Source organism: Epinephelus fuscoguttatus, linkage group LG8 (assembly GCF_011397635.1).
Source record: "Epinephelus fuscoguttatus linkage group LG8, E.fuscoguttatus.final_Chr_v1".
Taxonomy (NCBI): domain Eukaryota; kingdom Metazoa; phylum Chordata; class Actinopteri; order Perciformes; family Serranidae; genus Epinephelus; species Epinephelus fuscoguttatus.
In genome coordinates, this window is record NC_064759.1 from 1,207,607 (window position 1) to 1,227,950 (window position 20,344).

The following is a 20,344-nucleotide window of genomic DNA, read 5'->3' on the forward strand; positions in this document are numbered from 1 at the left end:
TGACAGCTGACTGAAGCTGCAGTGACGGATGACACCACATTCAGATGGCTGACGACCAGTCGATAAGTAATAACAGGGATAATAATTGTTTAAGTGAACAATATTAAACATCACAAACACCTAAAGGACAGACCTAAACAATAACACTGACAGAGCTGCAGATGTGTTTCACTGTTGCAAATATTATATGTTAGAATCTACAGTCTGTGTGGTGAGAACTTCAGAGTGAAACACATTGCAAAGTAACAACAGCAGAGCTCTGCAGGTCGACCGCCGTCTCTGGTGAACTTGGTAAGTGGCGTCTGTTTTATCTCCATGGTAACAGATATGAAAGCAAGAAAGTCAAAGTTCAGGGTGTGATATGAAACAGTAGTGTGTCCTGATTTTTTGCAGACTGCATGCAACAGTATGTACGTTGCAACAGTGCGAAAGTAAAAAGGAAACTATTTGATTGGATGTCTATAAGCCAATCACTGTGTTTAACATCATCGACAGTGGACTGCAGTAGAGCCACGCCCCCCTTTTTTTTTAACAAGTATGGTCGGCCATGGGGTAAAGAGGAAAAGCAAGGCCCATTTCAGTCCATTAATCACTTCGTTAAAGGACATCATTTGTGTTTAAACTGTGTTTAAAGTGAACATGAGATATATTACTGACACGTGTCAGGATTTTGAAAAACATTCGTCCACTTGAACAGACGATGGATCTGAGTGTGACCGGTAAATTAAATACTGTTTAAATATATAAATTCTGTTCTGATTTAATTTTCTAACCCTACAATCAGTTTATAAAGCATCGCCCATGTGCACAGAATATTCATCTCAGGAGGTTTTCAGCCGACTGTTTTCTGGAGATACTTCAGTTGAGATGATAAATACAATACAAAATATAACTGCAATGTGCTTTATTCATAGATATGAGTTAATTATACATGAAAAATAAATAATCATGTTTTTTGTTCAGAAAAGGTCTGTGTAGACCATTTATCGTCAGTTTTGGTGTAAGGAGATTTCAGCGTTGACAACGAAAAAAATAACCCATATAATTAAGTATCCTAATAAAAAAAAAATTGCAAATAATTAATGGGCACATTTGGAGTAGTAATCCACCATGACAATATTTTTTCGTGTTGAAAACATAATTGGGTTCTGAGTGTTTTAAACACACATAAAAAAAAATAAAATGAATTCCGTGCTTGACAGGTAACCAGTGAAGAGTACAGAGATATGGTCTCTGTTCCTGGTTCCAGTGAGGAGTCTTACTGCTGCGTTCTGTACAAGCTGCAGGCGAGACGTGGCGACTGACTGATTCCTGCAAAGATGGAATTACAATAATCGAGGCGAGAGGAAATAAAAGCGTGCAGGAATGGTTTTAATTGTGAGTAGCAACTCTGACGGTTGATTTGTTCATCAAAATTTAAACCAGAATCAAAGAACACACCAAGATATTCTGCATGTGACTTTATAACAAGAGCAATGATTGAGGCTGCAGACTAGACTGCCGAGCCAAAGATTAAGACTGAAGTTGGACGAAGTTTTTTGCCATCCAGGATCATATCAGTGCTTTTAAAGTGGCGCAGTATCTGAGCTGATTTTGTCATCAGGAGGTGGAGGGGGTGGTCGATGGTGTGACCTCAGAGGGAGGCATGCCAAGCTGCAGACCACTGCTCAACAACAAACAACAAAACTGTTTTACAGTGAGTTGTTGCTGTGTTTCCAGCTGCTGCTCAGCCCCTGAACATTTGTGATTGTTAGTAACCTATTGCTTTTTTTTCCAGCAGCAGTATTTTAAGTCCACACACAATCTTTGGGTTTTTGTGCCTAAACCTATCCACACGTTACCACAGCATTGTTGAAATGTAAAGTTTAAATGCATCTGCTACATAATGATGTACGAATGGTATGTGTCTGTGATTTGCAGAAATGTACAATGCCCTATTTATTCCAGCAACTGCTTCACCTTTAGTGCAGTTTAAAGACCCACAGTGCTCTGAGTTGATTTACTGGACAGAAAATCACTTTTTGTGTGTGATGCAGTCGCCCAGAATAATCAAAAAAAGAAAGAAAGAAAGAAAGGAAACTGATAATCACGTGTATGAGCAGAGATTTAAACCCTTTTGGATTATCTCTGCATGTCTCAATCTGTTATATAGGTCTGTCTGGTGGTGCTATCCTCCAGCCCAGCTTGGCCCGTCATATTATCTATTTTAATACAACTATTTGCTCCCATTGGACAGAAAGCCAAAGGGGCAGATTAAAGTGGTGTTTAAAAGCCACTCCCCTCCCATGACTGGCATGCACACACCACCAAGAACACTACGGTCACTTTGCATCTGCTGTGAGGTGGGTCTCAGGCTCCTCCTCTGGTGTGACGGCGAGGATGGAAACATTTCTTTACAGCACAAGACACATTTTACATTTACGTTGAAGGCATTTGGCTGGCACTGTTATCCAGAGTGACGGGGGAATAGGCTTACATGATTAGATGACCTAAATTACAAGCAGCTAACAGCAAGGGTGGCAAAGCTGAGGTGCTGGAAATAGAATAACAAGTAAAAAGCAGGACGGCGTTTTTCTTTCAGAACTCACATTATCCCTTTTTTATTATTAATATTATTCATTTTAGCTCTTGATCCTGGGCTTGCTTTATTGTTCTGAAATACAGTTGTTTTTATTGGCTCAAATTTTATTTCTTAGAGTTGGGATTTTCCTCAGCAACTGAAAAAAAAATCTACTTTTCCTCCTTAAATGTCAATTTTCATGCACTGATTTATTTGAATTTGAGATTAGAGTTAAACCTACACAGGATGTGGATCTCTTTGCATCCTTAAGCTCGTTTTTTATTATTCTGGTCTTGAAAATGTCTCAATGTGCTCCGCCTGCAGCTCTCACTGTCTCAACTTTGATTTTCCCTGGTTGTGCTGGAGTTGACCTGCACAGGATGAAGGTGGTCTCTACAGCCCTTCAGCGAGGAGATGAGCGGTGACGAGAGGTCCTTGAAAAGATGAGAGAGATGAGGAAAAACCTTTCCAGCTGAATTACCATGACACAAGTGGGCATGACTCGACATTAACTGAAACAACCCTCACCTTCTGCAGCAGCCTCACACAGACAGATGTTTTGCAGAAGAAATATTGTATTAATTTCTGGTGTGATCAGTCACAGTTATGTTTATCACACAGCAGAAGACTAAAATGTTGGATGTTTGAAAAGTGAAAAGACAACATTGCTCTGGATCCCCACTAAGAGCGCAACATGTTCATTTAGGCCTCAGCATGGTGTCAGAGGAAAGGTCATTTTATTACCGTCCTCAGGGGGTGTTTTGGATTGTTGCAGCCCGAAATGTGATTTCACAGCAGCTTCTGCAGCATAAACATGATGCATGTTACAATATTTTCAGGCTGATTTCTTTTGTGATGAAATGAGCAAGCAAATATATTTGCTCCTTTTTTTGTGAGTGTAACTCATTAAAAACCATCTTAATCCAGTGAGACACTAACATCACAACCAACCTACATATTTAATCGAACTCACCTTGATTATTATTATGCATCAGCCTCTGTCATGGCGATCATCACATCCTCACTGTGACCTCGTCACATGTCCACGTTTGGTCATGGACTTTCCACGTCCACATATGACGTCCAAGGTACCCTGGGTGTGTTGGTTGTTGACGTTCTGGGACGTTCAGCCTATTACATGCATTGTCTGTTTTCAAAATACACTTCTGTTTTCACAGGAAATGTACAGTTTGCATACAGTATCTTTCAAAATAAAAGCACTACGTCGGTACTACACTTCGAATTGGTGTTTTTTTCATTTGACAACACACACGTAGTTGGGTTTAGGAACAAGGAACAGGGTTTGGCTTTGCAATCATGCGAGAAGTGAACACCGGCCTCCTGGTGAAAGTCAGTGGATGTTGGACTCGCCCACCCTACTTGGACCTCCACCCTCTTAATGTATGTTGTTGTCCTGCTGCATTTCTCCCTGATGTCGCTGAGCACCATTACAGAATAACAACGACTGGCTGCGTACCATGCCGACGGACAGCTTTTTGCATCGGTGTCTGACATTGGAGGTTACTAAGCAAGCTCCAGGGTTGGTCTCACACTGAACACGTTTCCCCACAAATACAATTAGCACAAGCCTATGACATTTTACATTGCATAAATTAGCTTAGCAACTACCAAAGTTTATCTCTACACATATGCAGCCAGGATAAATCACACACAGGACTTAGATGGCAGTGCGGGGGGCTTTATTGTATTGAATGATAAATAATTGATTGATAAATGTGAATTAAAGTTTTGTTTCCTCTGAGAGAAATAGGTTCAGCTTATAAACATAAACAGGAGGTCTGCGGCACTGTGACATGTGGTTACACTTCTGGGGTGGTGCACTTCAGGTGACAGGTATAAATCCCCCTTTAAAGCCCTTCAAGTGGTCAGAAGATGCAACACACGTGCAGGTTCATTTTCCAACTTAGAAAAGAAAACATCAGATTGTTGAGTCACTGTTCTGCCTCTGCTCCTCCACTGATCCTGTGGGTTTCTGTGGTTTGGGAGCAGAGAAAATGATCAGAGAATCACTAGAAGAAGGTTTAATCCTCTCTGGAGGTTTGCAAAATGAAATAATGAGTGACGAGTGTCTGTGTTTGTTATATTAAATTTCACAACACTTCATCGCTGTAAAAATGAAAAAACTAAACTGAAAACAAGTCGTCCATATTTGCAATATTTGAATAAATCATCTCATGTTTGCAGATGATCAGGTGATCTCCTGCCTATACATCACTGGCCTACAACAGCTGCTGAAGATTTGCTCAAACTGTGGTGCTGGTTTTGACATCAAATATAACCCTAAGCTGAACCCTGCCAATGAGAGCAACATTATGATTGTTAGAAGGAAAGAAGACAGGAAATTTCCTGAATTCTTCTTATCTGGTGTTGCTCTTATCGTGTGTAATGAGATTTAATATCTCAGCCATCACGTTGCCAGTGATGTATCTGATGATGAAGATAGCCACAGACAGAGTGGAGAGTAAAGAGAGAAGCTCCTCTTAGAGCATGTTGTACGCTGCTCTATACTGCCCACGTGTGGCGCTCCTGTAGGAAGACTTGATGTGGCCTGGCGTGAGACTGCTTCTTAAACTTCCACGATGGTGTAGAGCCAGCCAAGTGTTTGTAAATGCAGGAGTGCCTTCCTGCTTTGCCTAAATATTAAATATTAAACATTGATATATGAGCAGGCTCTCTGTCTCACACAGTGGAATCATCCAGGCTGTGGTCGACCCTGCTGAGCTCAGGCAGGATTCATCCAGACTGCGGGGCGTCTGACTCCGCAGCTTGTTCGTGGCTGCACTTTATTGAATGATGCTTTTCATATAAACTTGTATAATGTGGTGTTCTGTATCTCTTGTATGTCTTGTCTCATACTATGTCTCCATATTGAATTTATTAAGGACACAGAAAAAAATATGATATAATAAATGAATCATTATTATTATCATTCAAAAATATTAATAATGTTGTTTCTCTGAACATCAACAATGTTGTGTATTTGTTCCCAGTGTGATCCCACAGTCCACTGGTTCCACTCATTGTCTCCAGCTAGTGGTGCTAAAGCTACAAATTTAAGGGATTCATTACATTTAACAAGCATACACCAATTTACATCAATTATCTGTAAGTGTTTTTAGGAAGTAAATTGAAGGCAGTAATGATGAGCTGTGAGGCCTTTAGCCTGATTGGGTTTGGATAAAAGAGGAAAGTCTTCAGGTCATTAAAAGAAGGAGACGGCGTTTTTAATACAGGCTGCACAGACGAGTCATTTCATTATCACTTATAAGCATTTTATCCCTGATTGATATGACTTAACCTCATTATCTGATCACACTGTCCATGGGAACAAACGTTAAACAACATTAGAAAACAATCTTATTTATCTGATTGCTTTTGTCTCGTGTTACTACCTTTATTAAAAGACCTGTCATCAAACTAAAGGTTAAAAAGATTCAGCTCTGTGTTTCAGATCGTAGACTTTTGCCTTTAGTCATATAAAAAAGCTTGAACGCTGATGTTTCAGGTGACAGCAGCTCAGTGCATAAAGACTTGGCTTTGGAACTGGAGGGTCGCCGGCTGTGCGGACCAAGCATGGAGTGTGGACTGGGAGCTGGAGAGGTGCCAGTTCACCTCCTGGGCACTGCTGAGGTGCCCTTGAGCAAGGCACTGAACCCCCAACTGCTCGGGACCCCTGTTCAAGGCGCATGTGTAGGTCCTGTTTGTGCATGTGTGTATCTCAGGCCTGTGTGTGTGACAACATGGTGACAAATCCCCTCTGGGATTAATAAAGTATCTTCTTCTGCTTCTTTTTCTTCCTCCTGCACTTAATCATCCCCTCGTCCCTCCTCCTGATATGGTAACCTTAAAGGGAAGGAACACAGCGGCTGATTTCACCATCAAACCCCCAACCAGAAACAGAAACAGCCGCTGCTGAAGGAGACGCATGACTCCTGCTGTGATCATTCAGGAGGCAGAATGATTACCTTGGAGTCTGAATCAAAGCTTCAAACTCTTGCTTTTGCTGCCATCTCGTGGTGGAAGTGTTCCCACCCCAGCACTGCACTAACTGCATGATATAAAATGACATCACTGTGGAGTGAGGTCATGTGTGCATCAGACTAGAAAGTTGAAACATTTAGAGGTTTCATCATCATATAGGAGACTGCTGGGCTGATGATGATGCAGTGAAGCAGAGGGGTAGAGAGACAGGAGGAAGGTCAGTGACTGATACATGAGATCCACACTAACAACCAGTGTTCATTAAATCTGAGCTATGAGCCACACACATGATTTCATCTTCAACACTGAGCTGGCTGCTAATCTAAGCACCACACATGTGGGCTAAAATTAAACCAATCAAAAGGCAGCAGAATCTTCGTAAAGCGGTTCATGATTTGGGGTTAAACCTGTGTGACGATGTAATGAGTGAGTCTCAGTGAGCAGAACAACTGGAGTTGAACCCCTGTCGTCTGGAGCTGCTCTTACATCTGTAAGTAAGGAGTTACATCCCTGACTGAACTCAAAGGGGCTGATTTAAGGGGCGACATTAAGAGACGATTAAGGCATTCAAAAGATGTTCAAAAAGGGAAATTGGCTCCCCAGTGGGTGGTCCTTACAGGTTTGTTTCTCCACCTGTGCGTGGCATACAGGGCTTCCTGAATCGAGGAAATGCAGGAATTTCTCCTCAGAATAGCCTCACGCTGGTTCCTCCCTGCAACAAGCTGGCTGCTCCCAAACTCCTCATAGAAAGCCAGATGACGCTTTAGACGGTGCAGAGAGCAATCTCCTGGAAATGGAAGCATGTGTTTAGTTGCTTCCACTAACATCCATTCACCATCTAGAGTGGCTGAATTTTTCAAATTTGAATCAATTAACTTCACAAATGCGAACGCAGCAGAGCCAGAGTGCTGATTCATTCCCAGTCAGGCACTCAGGCACTATTGACACATATTGATTAGACATTACAGTAGACGCAGTTGCTGAGGCAATATCATTATTGGCTGTTGGTGTGAGGGCTTGTGTGCAAACACAAAATGGCCCTGAGTATTTCCCTGCAGCCTCATATATCCTGTCAGAAGGTCAAGTGAAATATGAAATATGGAAGTGGACTTATGTTGCTTTGTTTTTGTCCAACAGCGTTAGAATATGACATTTAGATATAATATTTTCCCAGACCTCAGACCTGGATAAAAACAATGTGATCAACACCACAAAGGGATTCAAATGAACACAACACGAGTGATTCAACAGTCAGATGAAAAATGATGTGTGGAAATATGTTGAGACTCAGCAACAGGTATGACGCTGCACGCCTCTAATTAAAAACCCAAAGTCATGTGTGTTTTTTATTTTTTTTGCAACCCCACTTTTCTTTCCTGCGTCCCTGCTGGAGGCTTCACTCCCCCCTCTGCCTTTTGTTTCCGAGGTGGAGCCTGACACCCCGACTTCTCCAAACTGAACTGCCGGCGGAGCAGACGGACAAGATAGGACTGGGACCAGCAGTCGGTGGCACAGATCTGGGACGCAGCAGATCGGGGAGGGACCACAGAGGAGGCTGAAGGAAGAAGAAGGATTCTGAGGAGCGCTTCGTTCGGTTTTAATCATTTAACAAACCGGCTTCGCGAGAAAGAGCTTCAAGAAAGATGAATTCTTTCATCCTGCTGTCGCTTCTTGCCTCGGTTATCGCCGGAAAGTCACCTCGGCTGAAATTCGTTGTGCACGGTAGGCTCTGCTGTATTTCTGCCTGCTTTAAGTCACTCGGCCAATTATTGATGTCGCCAAGCATGTTGAATTCATCTGTGTTATAGCTGATGGGTGGATGAATGAGTGAATTGATGGAGGGATGGACGGATGAGTGGATGAATGAGCGGAGTGAGAGTTTGGTCACGCGGTGATGGAGCCAGTTATTTTCCAGTTCTTCTCATCTTGTCCTTCGCGGAAGATGCACAAACAGCAGGCTGCCAGTGAAGCCGTGCTGCCGGAGCTGCCTCTGGATCCATCTCCTCAAACACCGCCCTCCCCCCACTCACACTGGAGTAAATTACGCGCTCCATCATTCAGGCCCCGCACACATGTTCCCAGGCTGGAACAGGATGAACATCTGGAGGAAACTAATTGTATTATCTCAATGTTAACGTGACATCATGCGCACAGTGTGTCCTGAGCCTTTCCTCATCCAGCTGGGTCATTTCTTTGCGTTCAGGTTGCAGATGGTGTGCACCTGGCACGGTGGCACATCTGAATGATTTGGATCTGATTTGTGCAACTTGTGGCTTTTCTGCTGGTCTTTTTGGCAACTTGTGTGTTGGCTTTATGTCAGTAAGTTCACCGTGTGCTCGTCTTACACATGCACCACCGCTGCTTCCCTCACTTAGGGACACCTTTGCTCTGATTGGCGACCGTCCCTGCAGCTCCTCACCTCCTCCAGGCGCACGGAGCCGAATAAAACCAGAGGCGCTTAAAAACAACCTCTCCCCTGCCGTGTGCACGAACATGGCGCCTGTTCGCCCTCACCACACTGCGAGGCTGAACCCTCCAAACACGCACCTGCCACCGCCGAAAAGCATCGTTACTGTGAAATATGACTCTTTGGAGGTTGACACAGTCATTGTGGCTCCCGCGTCCTTGCGGAGCTGCAATGCGGGACACGGCAGCTGCTTCACACTGCAGCAGAGTGTCCGGCTCCCGGAAACAGAGGGTAGCTTTAGGGTCGCAGGCGCCATAAATACATGTGTACATTTACAAACATACAGACATGGAGAGAGCAGGGAGGGAGGGGAGGGCACTGAATGGAAAATTCCAAGCCGACTCCTAGTTATCTATTCCACTCACGCCTTTTTACACCTCACACACTCCTCTAATGTATTCAGCAATCAGCAGAGATGGGGGCTGTGTGTCAAGTTATCTGTGTCTGTATCCCTCCCCTCCCCGCACATGAGCACAGTACAAAACGCACAAGATGACGGCTCCGGACGTGTAAGTCATATCAATCCAACTCGTTGTTATGCAATTGCAGGGCGAGCTATAAATGCCTGTTAGGGCACACGCGCGCACACGCACACAGGTAGACAACTGTCAGAGGAAATCCATCAAAGGCGCAGTTTAAGCCTCAAGTGCAAAACCTTCACAAGGAGCTGGCGCTGCTTCAGCACCGCGGACAGCGCCGAGGTCCTCATACGGCAAGGTGTCCTCACTTTGCATGTTTGTGCCAAATGAGGACATTTGGCAGGTTTTATACCTTCAAGCAACTTTATCAGGGCGACAACTCGGGTTTAAGATTAAGGTGTGAATTATGTTCAGTTTAAGGGTTAAGGTAAGACATGCTGTGTTATTGCGGGGCCTGTAGGGAGTACATTATGTTTCATTTATTTGGCAGACACTTATCCCCAGAGCCATTACAATAAGTGTATTACACCTCAGCAGGAACAAGACGTAATCAAAATCTTAAGTGCATCACTCCCAAACAAACACCTTACTGCAATAAACTACCTTCAAGGTTATAATTTAGACTTTTTATTGAAACTGTTGCAGAGTTTAGTTTACCCATGTTAGTATAAATGCTAGAGACAAAGTATTACACCTCTCAGTGTGATGCAGTTCAGCTCAGCAGAGCAGCAAATATCAGCCTCCAAAATGACCAGTAAGTTAAATCAACATTAAAAACAAACAACAAAAAATGATTCTTATAACTTAAATGAAGATAGGATGCATCACAGGTCTGTCACATTAGACTGCATTAGTTTTAGCCAGGTGTACTGGAAACTGAGTGTAGGCTTATATAGTGTATAAATGAAACTGTCATCACCTCATGTAAAAGAACAATTACTGTTAATAAATATCGATACAGAACATATAAAATGGTTCATGATATCCAACAAATATGCTCACGCAATAATCTGTGTGATATCCTACGAATTAGGACCCCACTAATGATTTTACATCCTTAACGTAAAGCTACTGAGGTTAGGTTCAGGAAAAGGAACATGGTGATGACATTCTCTAAAATGACTCAGAAATGCATCTGTTGGGAAAGTCCATTTGTGTCCCATCCATCACCCAAAGCTGCCTCCTTACAAGACAGGTCAGGACTGCTTCTTTGTTTACTTCTCTCTCCACATTGGTTGCATGATCACAGCCTTCCAAAAAAACATGGAATAGGTATGAACTGCTGGCTCATTATTTCGTAGGAAAGGTACACATTTGGGTGCAGTACTTTTGCAGGAAACAGTTTCTGAGAACAGCCTGTGTTAAAGCTGCACTTTGTTTTGTTTTATTTTATTCGTTGGCCACTTTGGGGCAGAACTCCTTAATCAGATGAACATCACACAGGTTTGGCATATAAGCGCCTTACAAAGTTGATTAAGTGTTAGCAAACAACTGCTTATTTACACACCCAGCAGACAACAGTAGCATGGAGTCTTGCTTCTGTCCACCTGATGAATTCAAGTCAGACTTTTGCTTTGCTTTTAGCTCGTTTTCGGTGATTGCTCAATTATGTTCAGCAGCTAGTCCCCAACTTTTTTCAGTGTGCTGTTTGTTTGCCAGGCAGGTGGCCGAGCATAAAGTTGATCTATCAGAGCTTTTTCTAAGACTGAACTGAAACAGCAAATTTTAAGGCTGGAAAAACAAAACAATGAGCTAAAAGATGCTGAAAAGCTCTGTAGAGCTGAGGAGGATAATTCTCCGTGGGTTCATCACTACAAGTAACCTGATGTGGCAGATCACAGTTGCAATTAGGGTTTTCATGAGAATCGATGCCAACACGCAAATAATACGTCGGCACCTGTTTTTTTTCCGGTACTGTAAGTACCGGATACAACTTTGCCCTCAGCGTGCCGTGTTAATTCCTGTCAGAACTGATGGGGGCAGTATACGCGCGTGAGTCGGTGCTGAGGACGAGCGCCAAAGAAGAACGCCTGTTCTCCATCGTCTTTGCTAGAAACAAGTGCTGCTGGAGCCACAACACCTCGGCTTGTCGAAAAGTCAGGTAGAAGGAGTCGTGTAGAGAGGGTTAGGGTTAGGCCTCATTTACACCACAAGCGATGCGTTTGCGTAACACTCGCAAACGGTCGCTGCTTACTTGCGTTTTCATTTCGGCGAGTGTGTTAACAGGTTAGAGCATTCGCACCGCATCCGTTCTACGCGCTGCTTGAGTTGTGTTGCTTTCCCGAGCAAGCTCGAAAATAGAAGAGATGCTGATTTTTTGCATGAGTCGCGAGCAAATGGTCGCGGTATTCAACAAAAAGCATGAGTTTGTGTGTTGTGACCTCTCAGCCACCGTAGACATCTCGAGACCTGACAAGCACATGTTTCATGTACTTACCCATTTGTAGTGCTAAATATTAATTCTCCAAGTGTTGGAATAATCACTGGAGGCGCGAACCTGTCCACCCTGGGCTTTGGGTCCAAACTCACTTCTTCTTCTTTGGGGTTTATTGGAGATTTGCAGACACGGTGCACCACCGCCACCAACTGTTCGGGTGGGGTTTGTATTTTGACGGGACAGCAGCGGCCGCTGCGCGACACGTCTGTTCGGTTTACACGATACACGTGTGCTGCCGCATCGCTTGTGGTGTAAATGAGGCCTAAGAGTTAAAGTTAAAGTTTGAAACAGTTTTTATAAAGTAGTGAATTTAGAAATACACAAGTTCTGTTTTTTGATTTTTATCGTGTTATCGAATGAATATCGAGAATTGTGGAAATTCACTGGTATTGGTATCGACTACTGACATTCTGGTATGGTGACAACCCTAGTTGCAGTCTGCTAGTGGCTCTTGGCTCTTTGTGGTGCTTATTGTTAACGTACGTGTAGGTATATGTAGCCTGTGGGAATGCCTACGATCAGGTGAAACACGTTTACAGTTGGATAGCTTTGACTGATATCAGACTGAGGTGTCACTGCTACGTTAGGGCCAATTTTCAACAGACCACCAAACTGACCACACGGGTCTCCTTTGATTGCCTAATCTCGTTGTACATCTGTTTTCTATGCTAGTTTATTCTTTATTATACACATTTGCATAAATCATAATATACAAAATATTGATTAGTGCAACTTTCACAAAAGAAGACAAAATAATGTTTAACCCTTTAAAAATGGAAATCCCTCAGACTGTTGTTTGCATGCATTGTTTTTGCAGCTGAAAGCTAAGACAACTGTCTTCCCCATCATCACGTCATGACCTGACGTCACTTTACCATATGTGTGATGCAAACATAGTATTTCAGTGTAATTTTCCCATGAATTTCCCCATAAAGGCCACAGAGGATTGTTGTTAGCACAGGCCTGTATATACTGATCTAAAATAAAAGCTATAATAGCCAGAGCATTTATTCTTTTTGCAGCAGAAAACTAACACTTCTGTCTTTCCTGCCATGCTCATAATGACGACACTGCATTATATTTTGTGTCATGCAAAGAGGCGCAGAATATGTGGCAGCACCAAAGGAATGAATGATTTTATTTTGTAACATCTGATGACAAAACATCCAATTTTTGTATTTTTTATGACACAGTTTAAATACTGATTATTCTGGTATATTGACTCAGATAACTGTTTAGCTTAGGTTGTACAGATTTTAGGGATATGATGAATTTGAAGATACTACAAGAAATTGCATTACAATCAGCACAAATACCAGTGTTGGCACTGGTGGACCATTTCTGTTGCAGAGTTCAAAGAGGATATATTTATACATACGTCTTCAAGCAACTGCTCGGATTAGTCAGTGAATAAAATGAGAGAAAATGAAAGTCTGCCTTCACTGTACACTGTGTGTGCACACCTTTTGAATATGTCTGGTTGAGAGAGACGAGGATATCAAAATACAAAGGGAGGCAAAGCAGGACGCACACAAGGACAGAATCTAAATCAGAGACTTAAAAGGGAGACAGACAGAGAGTGAGCGAGGGACTGAAAGACAACAGCTCATCTCAACACTAATTTGACATCTACAGCTGCATCCTAAATATCAGAACATTTCGCCAAAGTTCAGCCAGCGTCTGTGCTGACCTTCTCTCTCAGTGGGAGACCTGAACACCTCAATATCCTATTGAACCATGAGCCTGATAGATTTTTCTTGTCAGGTTCATTATGGAGGACCTTGAGGTCCATCTCCAAAACAACTCTGCAGTGATAGACTCCATGGACATAAAATGGCAACCATGATATGACACCAGAGCAGGAAAATTTAAAAAAGCTGCTCGATCAAAACCTGTTTGACTTTGGTTTTGCTGTTTTTCAACATCCAGGAGGCTTTATTCATCTACAAATGGGAACTGTTCCCAGAAATAACAACTGTGCTTTACTCTGCTTTAATTAGCACATTTCTTAATGCAATTAGAAATCTGTTTCTTTAAAACTGACTCACTAATTTGAAGATGTTTTAACTTCATTCAGGGATTACATGCCTCTCTGAGGGGAAGGAAACTTTACAGCCCCTGAGCTTAATGAAGCCTTTTTTGAAAAACAAGCTAAAAAACAAGGCTGTTTTTCTTGTTTCATGAAAAGCTGACCTTTTGAAAATTCAAGGTTTGCACCCGGCAGCAACGATTAAATGTCTAAGGAAGAAAGAAAAAGAAATGCATGCTCACAGTCAGGGAGAGTGAGACAGAAGTTAGGAGTTCAAATTTTTAATCCAGAATACAACTTTTCAGTTGTTCAGTGTGACCCTTTGAAGCTGTTTAAGAAAGACATGGACTAAGACACTGATCTGTTCTGCTCCTCCTGTGTGCTCACATGGTCGTTAAAGAAGTGGGACAGCATCTCTGACAGTGAGAGGCCGGGGGAGGGGCTTATGTTAGGTGCTGCTTTACAGGTGCTCAAGGAGTTTGTGTTGCATTTAATGGTGCTCACCTAAATACACTGTGTGTATTTTTTTTTAATCTGCATCATTTACATCCATGTTTACTTGCTCACAGTCTTTGTCTTACCTGCCTTTCACTGATCAACTCCCAGCTGGCCATCCAGTGTCTTTCGACGTTAATATTTGGTTGACTTTAGGATGTGATGTCGGGGGACAAAAACGCTGTCAGGACAATGTCTGATGCCAACTTTAATTTGATGAATAATTTTTTGTTGGTTCTAAGTTGTGGTGTTCTTAATGCAGAATAACGACATTTAGTCATAACATATGATGAACAGTGCCCAATGTCTGCAAAACGTCCAATGTGAAATTCTAACGTCATTACAGATTTAAAATTTCATCAACCCGATTTTCATTCCAACCAAAATTCAATGTCAGTCCAACGTAAGAGTGCACTGTCTTTCTGACGTCATTTTGACATCTGCTGTCAGCAGGGCTGCCACCTGTGGATTAGCGAGATAGTGTCAATCCATTGGCAGAAACCCTAACCCAAGAACAAATGAAATGAAGAGTAATTCATGAAAATATCACTCTGTGATGCTACAAGTAAAACTCCACAGCTTACCTTTGAAAGGTTGCTTTTGTTAACATGAACCAAGTTCTGTTAAACTGTATCATAGTCTCAACAGAAATGGTACACTGGTTTAAAACTTCAGTTGTAAATTGAATGTGAACTGGAAAGATTAAACAGGTCGCATGAAGCCATGAACTCCATACTTATCTCTTGAGCTGTCGTCTGTAAAGTTTTATATTGAATTAATTCTTTTTGATTCTTTTTTTTTTTTTTTTTTTTTTTAATATGTGGCTAGGTTTAACATAAGGAACTGAAGCATAAGCTCTAGCATTAGTAGCAACTGGTTAGGCCGTAAACATGTCAACACCCTTCAGTGCAGAGTAGCTCACCTGGTAGAGAAGGCGCCCCATTTGATCAGGCTATGTTCTTATGTTCTTACAACAGCAGCCGCAGATTCGATTCTGACCTGAAACCTTTGCTGCATGTCATTCTCTCTCTCTCCCCCTTTCACGCGACCACTGTCCCATCAAATAAACCCCCAAAAAAATTCTTAAAAGAATAAAACAAAAAAAACACCAGCCACTGTTTTTGATTCAGCTCTGTATGAAATTCAGAGCATATGAGTTGTCTGCGCACGGTTCTCAACATGGAGCAGCTAACGGTGCTAACGCCATAAAAAGTGCTAACAACAGCAACAATGCTGGCAGAGCTCATGGTGTTAACAAGGAGGGAACTGGACGGTGGGCACTAGGCAACACATTCTCACTGTGACCTGGTCACATGTCCATGTTTGGTCATGGACTTTCCACGTCCACATGACGTCCAAGGTACCCTGGGTGTGTTGGTTGTTGACGTTCTGGGACGCCGTGTCAACTTCAGCCTACACAGCTTTTTTCCTCTCATTTAGTCTCTGACCAAGCGCCAGTATTCGGCGACTTCAGAGTGAGTGTGCATGCACCGCCGTTCAGCTCACCACAACAAACCACAGAGAGAGCATGACCTCATTCTCTGCTCAGAACACCATTACTCCACTCTATCTTTACGTAGACAACAGTGATCTGCTGCTCTGAATGTCACACAGAACCTTTAACGTACGTCTGTCTCAGAGAAGATGAACCTTCTCTGTTGCTGAAGCCAGACTGAGTTAACAGGTTTACTTAGGAAGCTACAAAGTTCTGCTTGTTAACGTCTGAAGCGATTATTCAAAACAACCCGTGTGTGTGTGTGTGTGTGTGTGTGTATGAGTGTGTGTGTGTGAGCTGCAGCTGCAGAGTGTTCCTCTCAGATCTGTCAGACACTGAAACAATATGTACGTTCTTACCTATAAGCCACGGCCACACTGTCCCTCCTTGTGCGTTCTTTACTTCCTTGTGAAGTGCACGCCTCATCAATTAAACCCCCGCCAATCACAGAGGCCACTGTTTCCATAGAAACTTAGTTGGTTGGCTAGCAACCTGTATCAGTGATCAGCACCACTTCATCCTGGCTCTGCTGTCAGACTAGATGTCTCTTTTATTTCAGGGATGAGAAGAATATCGTTACAAACACCATGGAACCATGACCGTATAATCACTTCTTGTCATTATTAGTGAATCTATTTCTATTGAGACATGCAGGGCGAAATGCATCATTAGTGTGGAATTAAATGTTGAATTTTTTTTTTTGTTAAAAATGAAAGAGGGAAAAAATGAAAGCTTGTTTTCTGCTACTCAGATTTTATACAGTGTCATTATTTTTGAATCTATTGCCTAAAGCTGTAAAAGGTAGCTGATGGTTTGCTTCAGAGCTTTAAAGCTCTCCAGACTGGAGTTTTCTGAAATGTTGCTTTATGCAATACATGGAGAAATGTAAGAAATAAGCTGGCAGGACCATTAAAGAGAGAAACCTTTGATGTTTTATGAACCCATCTTTGAATTAAACAGCATTCATTATCAGACAGGGCAGTTTTTTGTAGAGTCATCACGATGATGTTAAAGGAAGAGTGTGTAGGAGTTAAGGAGATCTAGTGGCGTCTGACGAATGTTTGCGCAGTACCTCTGTGTCCCATCTGAATCGAGTCTACAGTGTTTGTCTGTTATTAAGATGGAAATTCTCACAAAATTTTCCATTGATTTCACTCAGTGTTAATTTTGTCATGTTGAATGACCTTTTTTGAAAAAAAATATGTCTGTTTGTATAATGAATCCAGATCTTCCCCTGTGGTTGATGATCATTGACGTCTGTAGCAAATATTTTTAGCATCAATGTGGAGCAGTGAGATTCAAACCTATTTTGAGGAAATGTGATTAATGTTACTCACAAGGGTCTTTGCTGCTTATCTGACAATTGCACACAGCCAGTGTTTTCACTGTCTCAGATAAATAGCAGTGAGATCAAGTCTGACCTGATTTGGATAAATTAGAGCGGGTCATCCACCAACTGGAAGATCAGCACTTCGATCCCCGGCTCCTCCAGTCCGCATGTCGAAGCATCCTTGAGCAAGATACTGAACCCCAAACCACTGGTTGTCCGTGTGTTAAAGCTGTGTAGCAGGTGGCACCTTGTACGGCAGCCTTGGCCACCAGTGTGTGAATGTGAATGGGTGAATGTGGCTCAGATCATCGTGGTTACTTCCTTTGAACCGGCAGCTTTTTACATCATTGCAGAGCAGCACATTGCAAGTAGTTTTTTGTTTCAGCTCGTCTCTTCAGGAATCTGAACTGGGTTATAGGTGACGAGAACACAACAGTTCTTATTTCCAGGTGATTAAACACAAGAAAACAGACTTATTATATTAGATTCCATTTCTGCCCCTGAATCCCTCACACTGGACCTTGAAGTACATGTTCTGTATGTGACCACATCTTTTTAATAGCAGCAGTGATTTTAATCTATTTTTAAAGCAGGCACAGTTGCAGTGTAGGAAAGTGTGAGTCTGATTGGATGGGTGAATCAGAAATGCCATATAGTACTTAAGAGACTTCTGGAGGTGTCCTGAGTGTAATTCAACTGAGCATCTGTCATGGGATTTGCCCACATGATTATTTCAGTGATATTTATGCTCCCACCAAACGCCCTTTTCCTCCAACAACCAAACCAGGTTTCTGCAAAGGTTGTCTGTTCAATCTAAAACCACGAAGGGCAGTAACATCTGATCGGGTGTTTGGTAAATCAGACTCGCCCTCCAGCAGGCTCCTGAGTCCACGGCAGATTAGATGTAGATTAAAATCCAGAGGTTTGGATTCCAGACTTTGAGTCAACCTGCCTGAGGAGCTTAGACCGGACAAATCTGGATCATCTTTTTCCTGAAACTCAATTTTGCTTTCATGCAATAACCTTTTGTTATTGTGTTTGACCTCTGCTGTATGAATCTTTTTTATTACACTGTCTTGTCTTCTGCTTTGGCTGTTGATTTGATTGATTCTCTGTCATTTGGAAATCCCTTTAACTGTGACTGGAAAACTACTGATTGCATCCTTTTTCCTCCTGACTCTTACTTACAGTCGTCAGCTGTGGTGGGTAGAGCACAGAAAGTCTTTACTCAAGTTAATGTACAATTACTCCCTTAAAAAATGACTGAGGTGAAAGTAAAGAACACCATTTCAGAAAGTGATAGTAAGAAAGTACCTGGTTAATAAATGACTTGATACAGGCTACTTTCTGTGCAGTGTATGGAGCAGAGGTGCTCCTCACTTTGCTCTCCACCTTACACTCAGTCCCCACCAGGATTCCTCCAGAACAGTTGTAAGGCCAGGTGGCAAGTCGACTCTTTTGAAGGGCTAGAGACATACTTTGTTTTGAAGTTATCACTTTAGCTTTATGAAATTAAAACAGTTTTTTATGAGTAAAAAGCAGCATTTGGTCTGATATGATGCAGATTTGGTGTGTATTCACCAGTGACTGACACAGAGGGACCAAATTAGATTTTGCATAGGGCCCCTAAAAAGCTAGAAACAGCCCTGCTCCCTGCTGCGTCTACTGGACAAGACACAGCTGTCATGGGGAGAGGAGCAGCATGATGCCAAGTGTAGAATGTGATGGACAGGTCTCATTGCAGCCTTCAGTCCCAAGGGGGGACGAGGAGGAGACAGTGGTTAACTTTAGTAACGTGGTTTGTTGCAGAGATTCGACTCCTTATAGTTAATGAAACGTTAGCATGTGGTCAGTACACTCACTGTACATGCAAACACCAGCTGCTGACTGTGCAGTCAGTTTGATTTTTACCACCGTTCACTCTAACGTTAACAGGGTGTTTTCTTCGACTCTCTAAGCCAGTGGTTCCCAACTGGTCCATCCAAAGGGTCCAGATTTCACCGGAGTCATTAGTTTGAGGTCCACACAGTTTATATATTCAGAATCATACTTGTGTTTGGCCATGTTGTAGAGCTAGGTAGTTGTCTCTGTTATTCACTAAGGCCCAATCCCAGTACCCCCCCTTGGCCCTCGAAATGAAGCAACGAGGGGTAGGGGTTGAAATCTTTCCCTAGGAATTGGGACACCACTCACTATATCACCGCATCGGTTACGTTCACGCATACGTTAAACAGGAAGCTGCGAGCCATCTACATTTCCATCCAGCATCTACAATGAAGTCTCCAGTTGAGTTCATCCTACCGATCGAGTTTGCTGTATTCATCATGCTTCGTTTGATGAACGGCAGACAACAGGGGACTTCTGCTAGCTAGCTAACCAGCTAACATTACGAGGCAGCATAGTTATACTAGCTGGCGTGTTATCGTAATGTGAAAAGTCCGACAATTTGCAGAACAGTACAGATGACAGAGGCTAGATAGTGCGAGCTAGCTAGCTAACAAACAACCTGACGACAGTAACGTTAGCTATGTATGAACTTTTTTTTCCGTCTCTTGCTCGGTGGTAGCCATAGCGACGTCTACCCCTCGCTGGCAAGTCAGCATCAGAAATCCCTCGCTCCGAAGGGCTAGTTTCATACCCACTACCCCTTGTTATGCCCCCTACCCCTACACGCAAAAAGGAATTGGGACACCACTGCGCACAAATGTAGGGGTAGGGCTAAGGGGGGGTATTGGGACGGGCCCTTACTCTAGGGGGGTAGGAAACAGCACTTCAAAATAAAAGCTCTGTGCCAGAAATTCTATGTGCTGCAAAATAAAGTTTACAACCTCAACACATTCTTGATTCATTTGTGGTCAATTCAGAATGGACCCACCAGCTGGGAGCCACTGTTTCAGGCTATGTTTGATTAAAAGTCATCTCAAAAATACATTACAAAATCCCTAATGCTTCAGTGTAGGCCAGGTGGGCCGCTTGGCTTGGAGTACACTGGTGGCAGAAACCAGTTAGAGCAGACTCTATGTAATGAAAGTATTAATGGCAAATGAAGTGAAGTAAAAAGTAGATTACTGGCTCAAAAATATATTTGAGTAAAGCGTAGAGGTACAGTT

General features: G+C 42.6%; 2 protein-coding genes across 2 annotated transcripts in view; one reads left to right on the forward strand and one right to left on the reverse strand.

Moving 5' to 3' along the window:
- The window catches only part of LOC125892608 (cathepsin S-like), an 853,108-nt gene that overhangs the window by 103,935 nt on the left and 728,829 nt on the right, over nt 1–20,344 (reverse strand). The gene's annotated exons all lie outside the window — the stretch shown is intronic.
- si:ch211-113g11.6 (uncharacterized protein LOC559008 homolog) overlaps nt 7,901–20,344 on the forward strand; it is a 73,388-nt gene continuing 60,944 nt past the window's right edge. Inside the window, exon 1 of the mRNA XM_049582628.1 lies at nt 7,901–8,284. Within this exon, the coding sequence (XP_049438585.1) occupies nt 8,206–8,284 (79 nt within the window). The 5' untranslated portion in view covers nt 7,901–8,205. The remainder of the gene's footprint in view (nt 8,285–20,344) is intronic.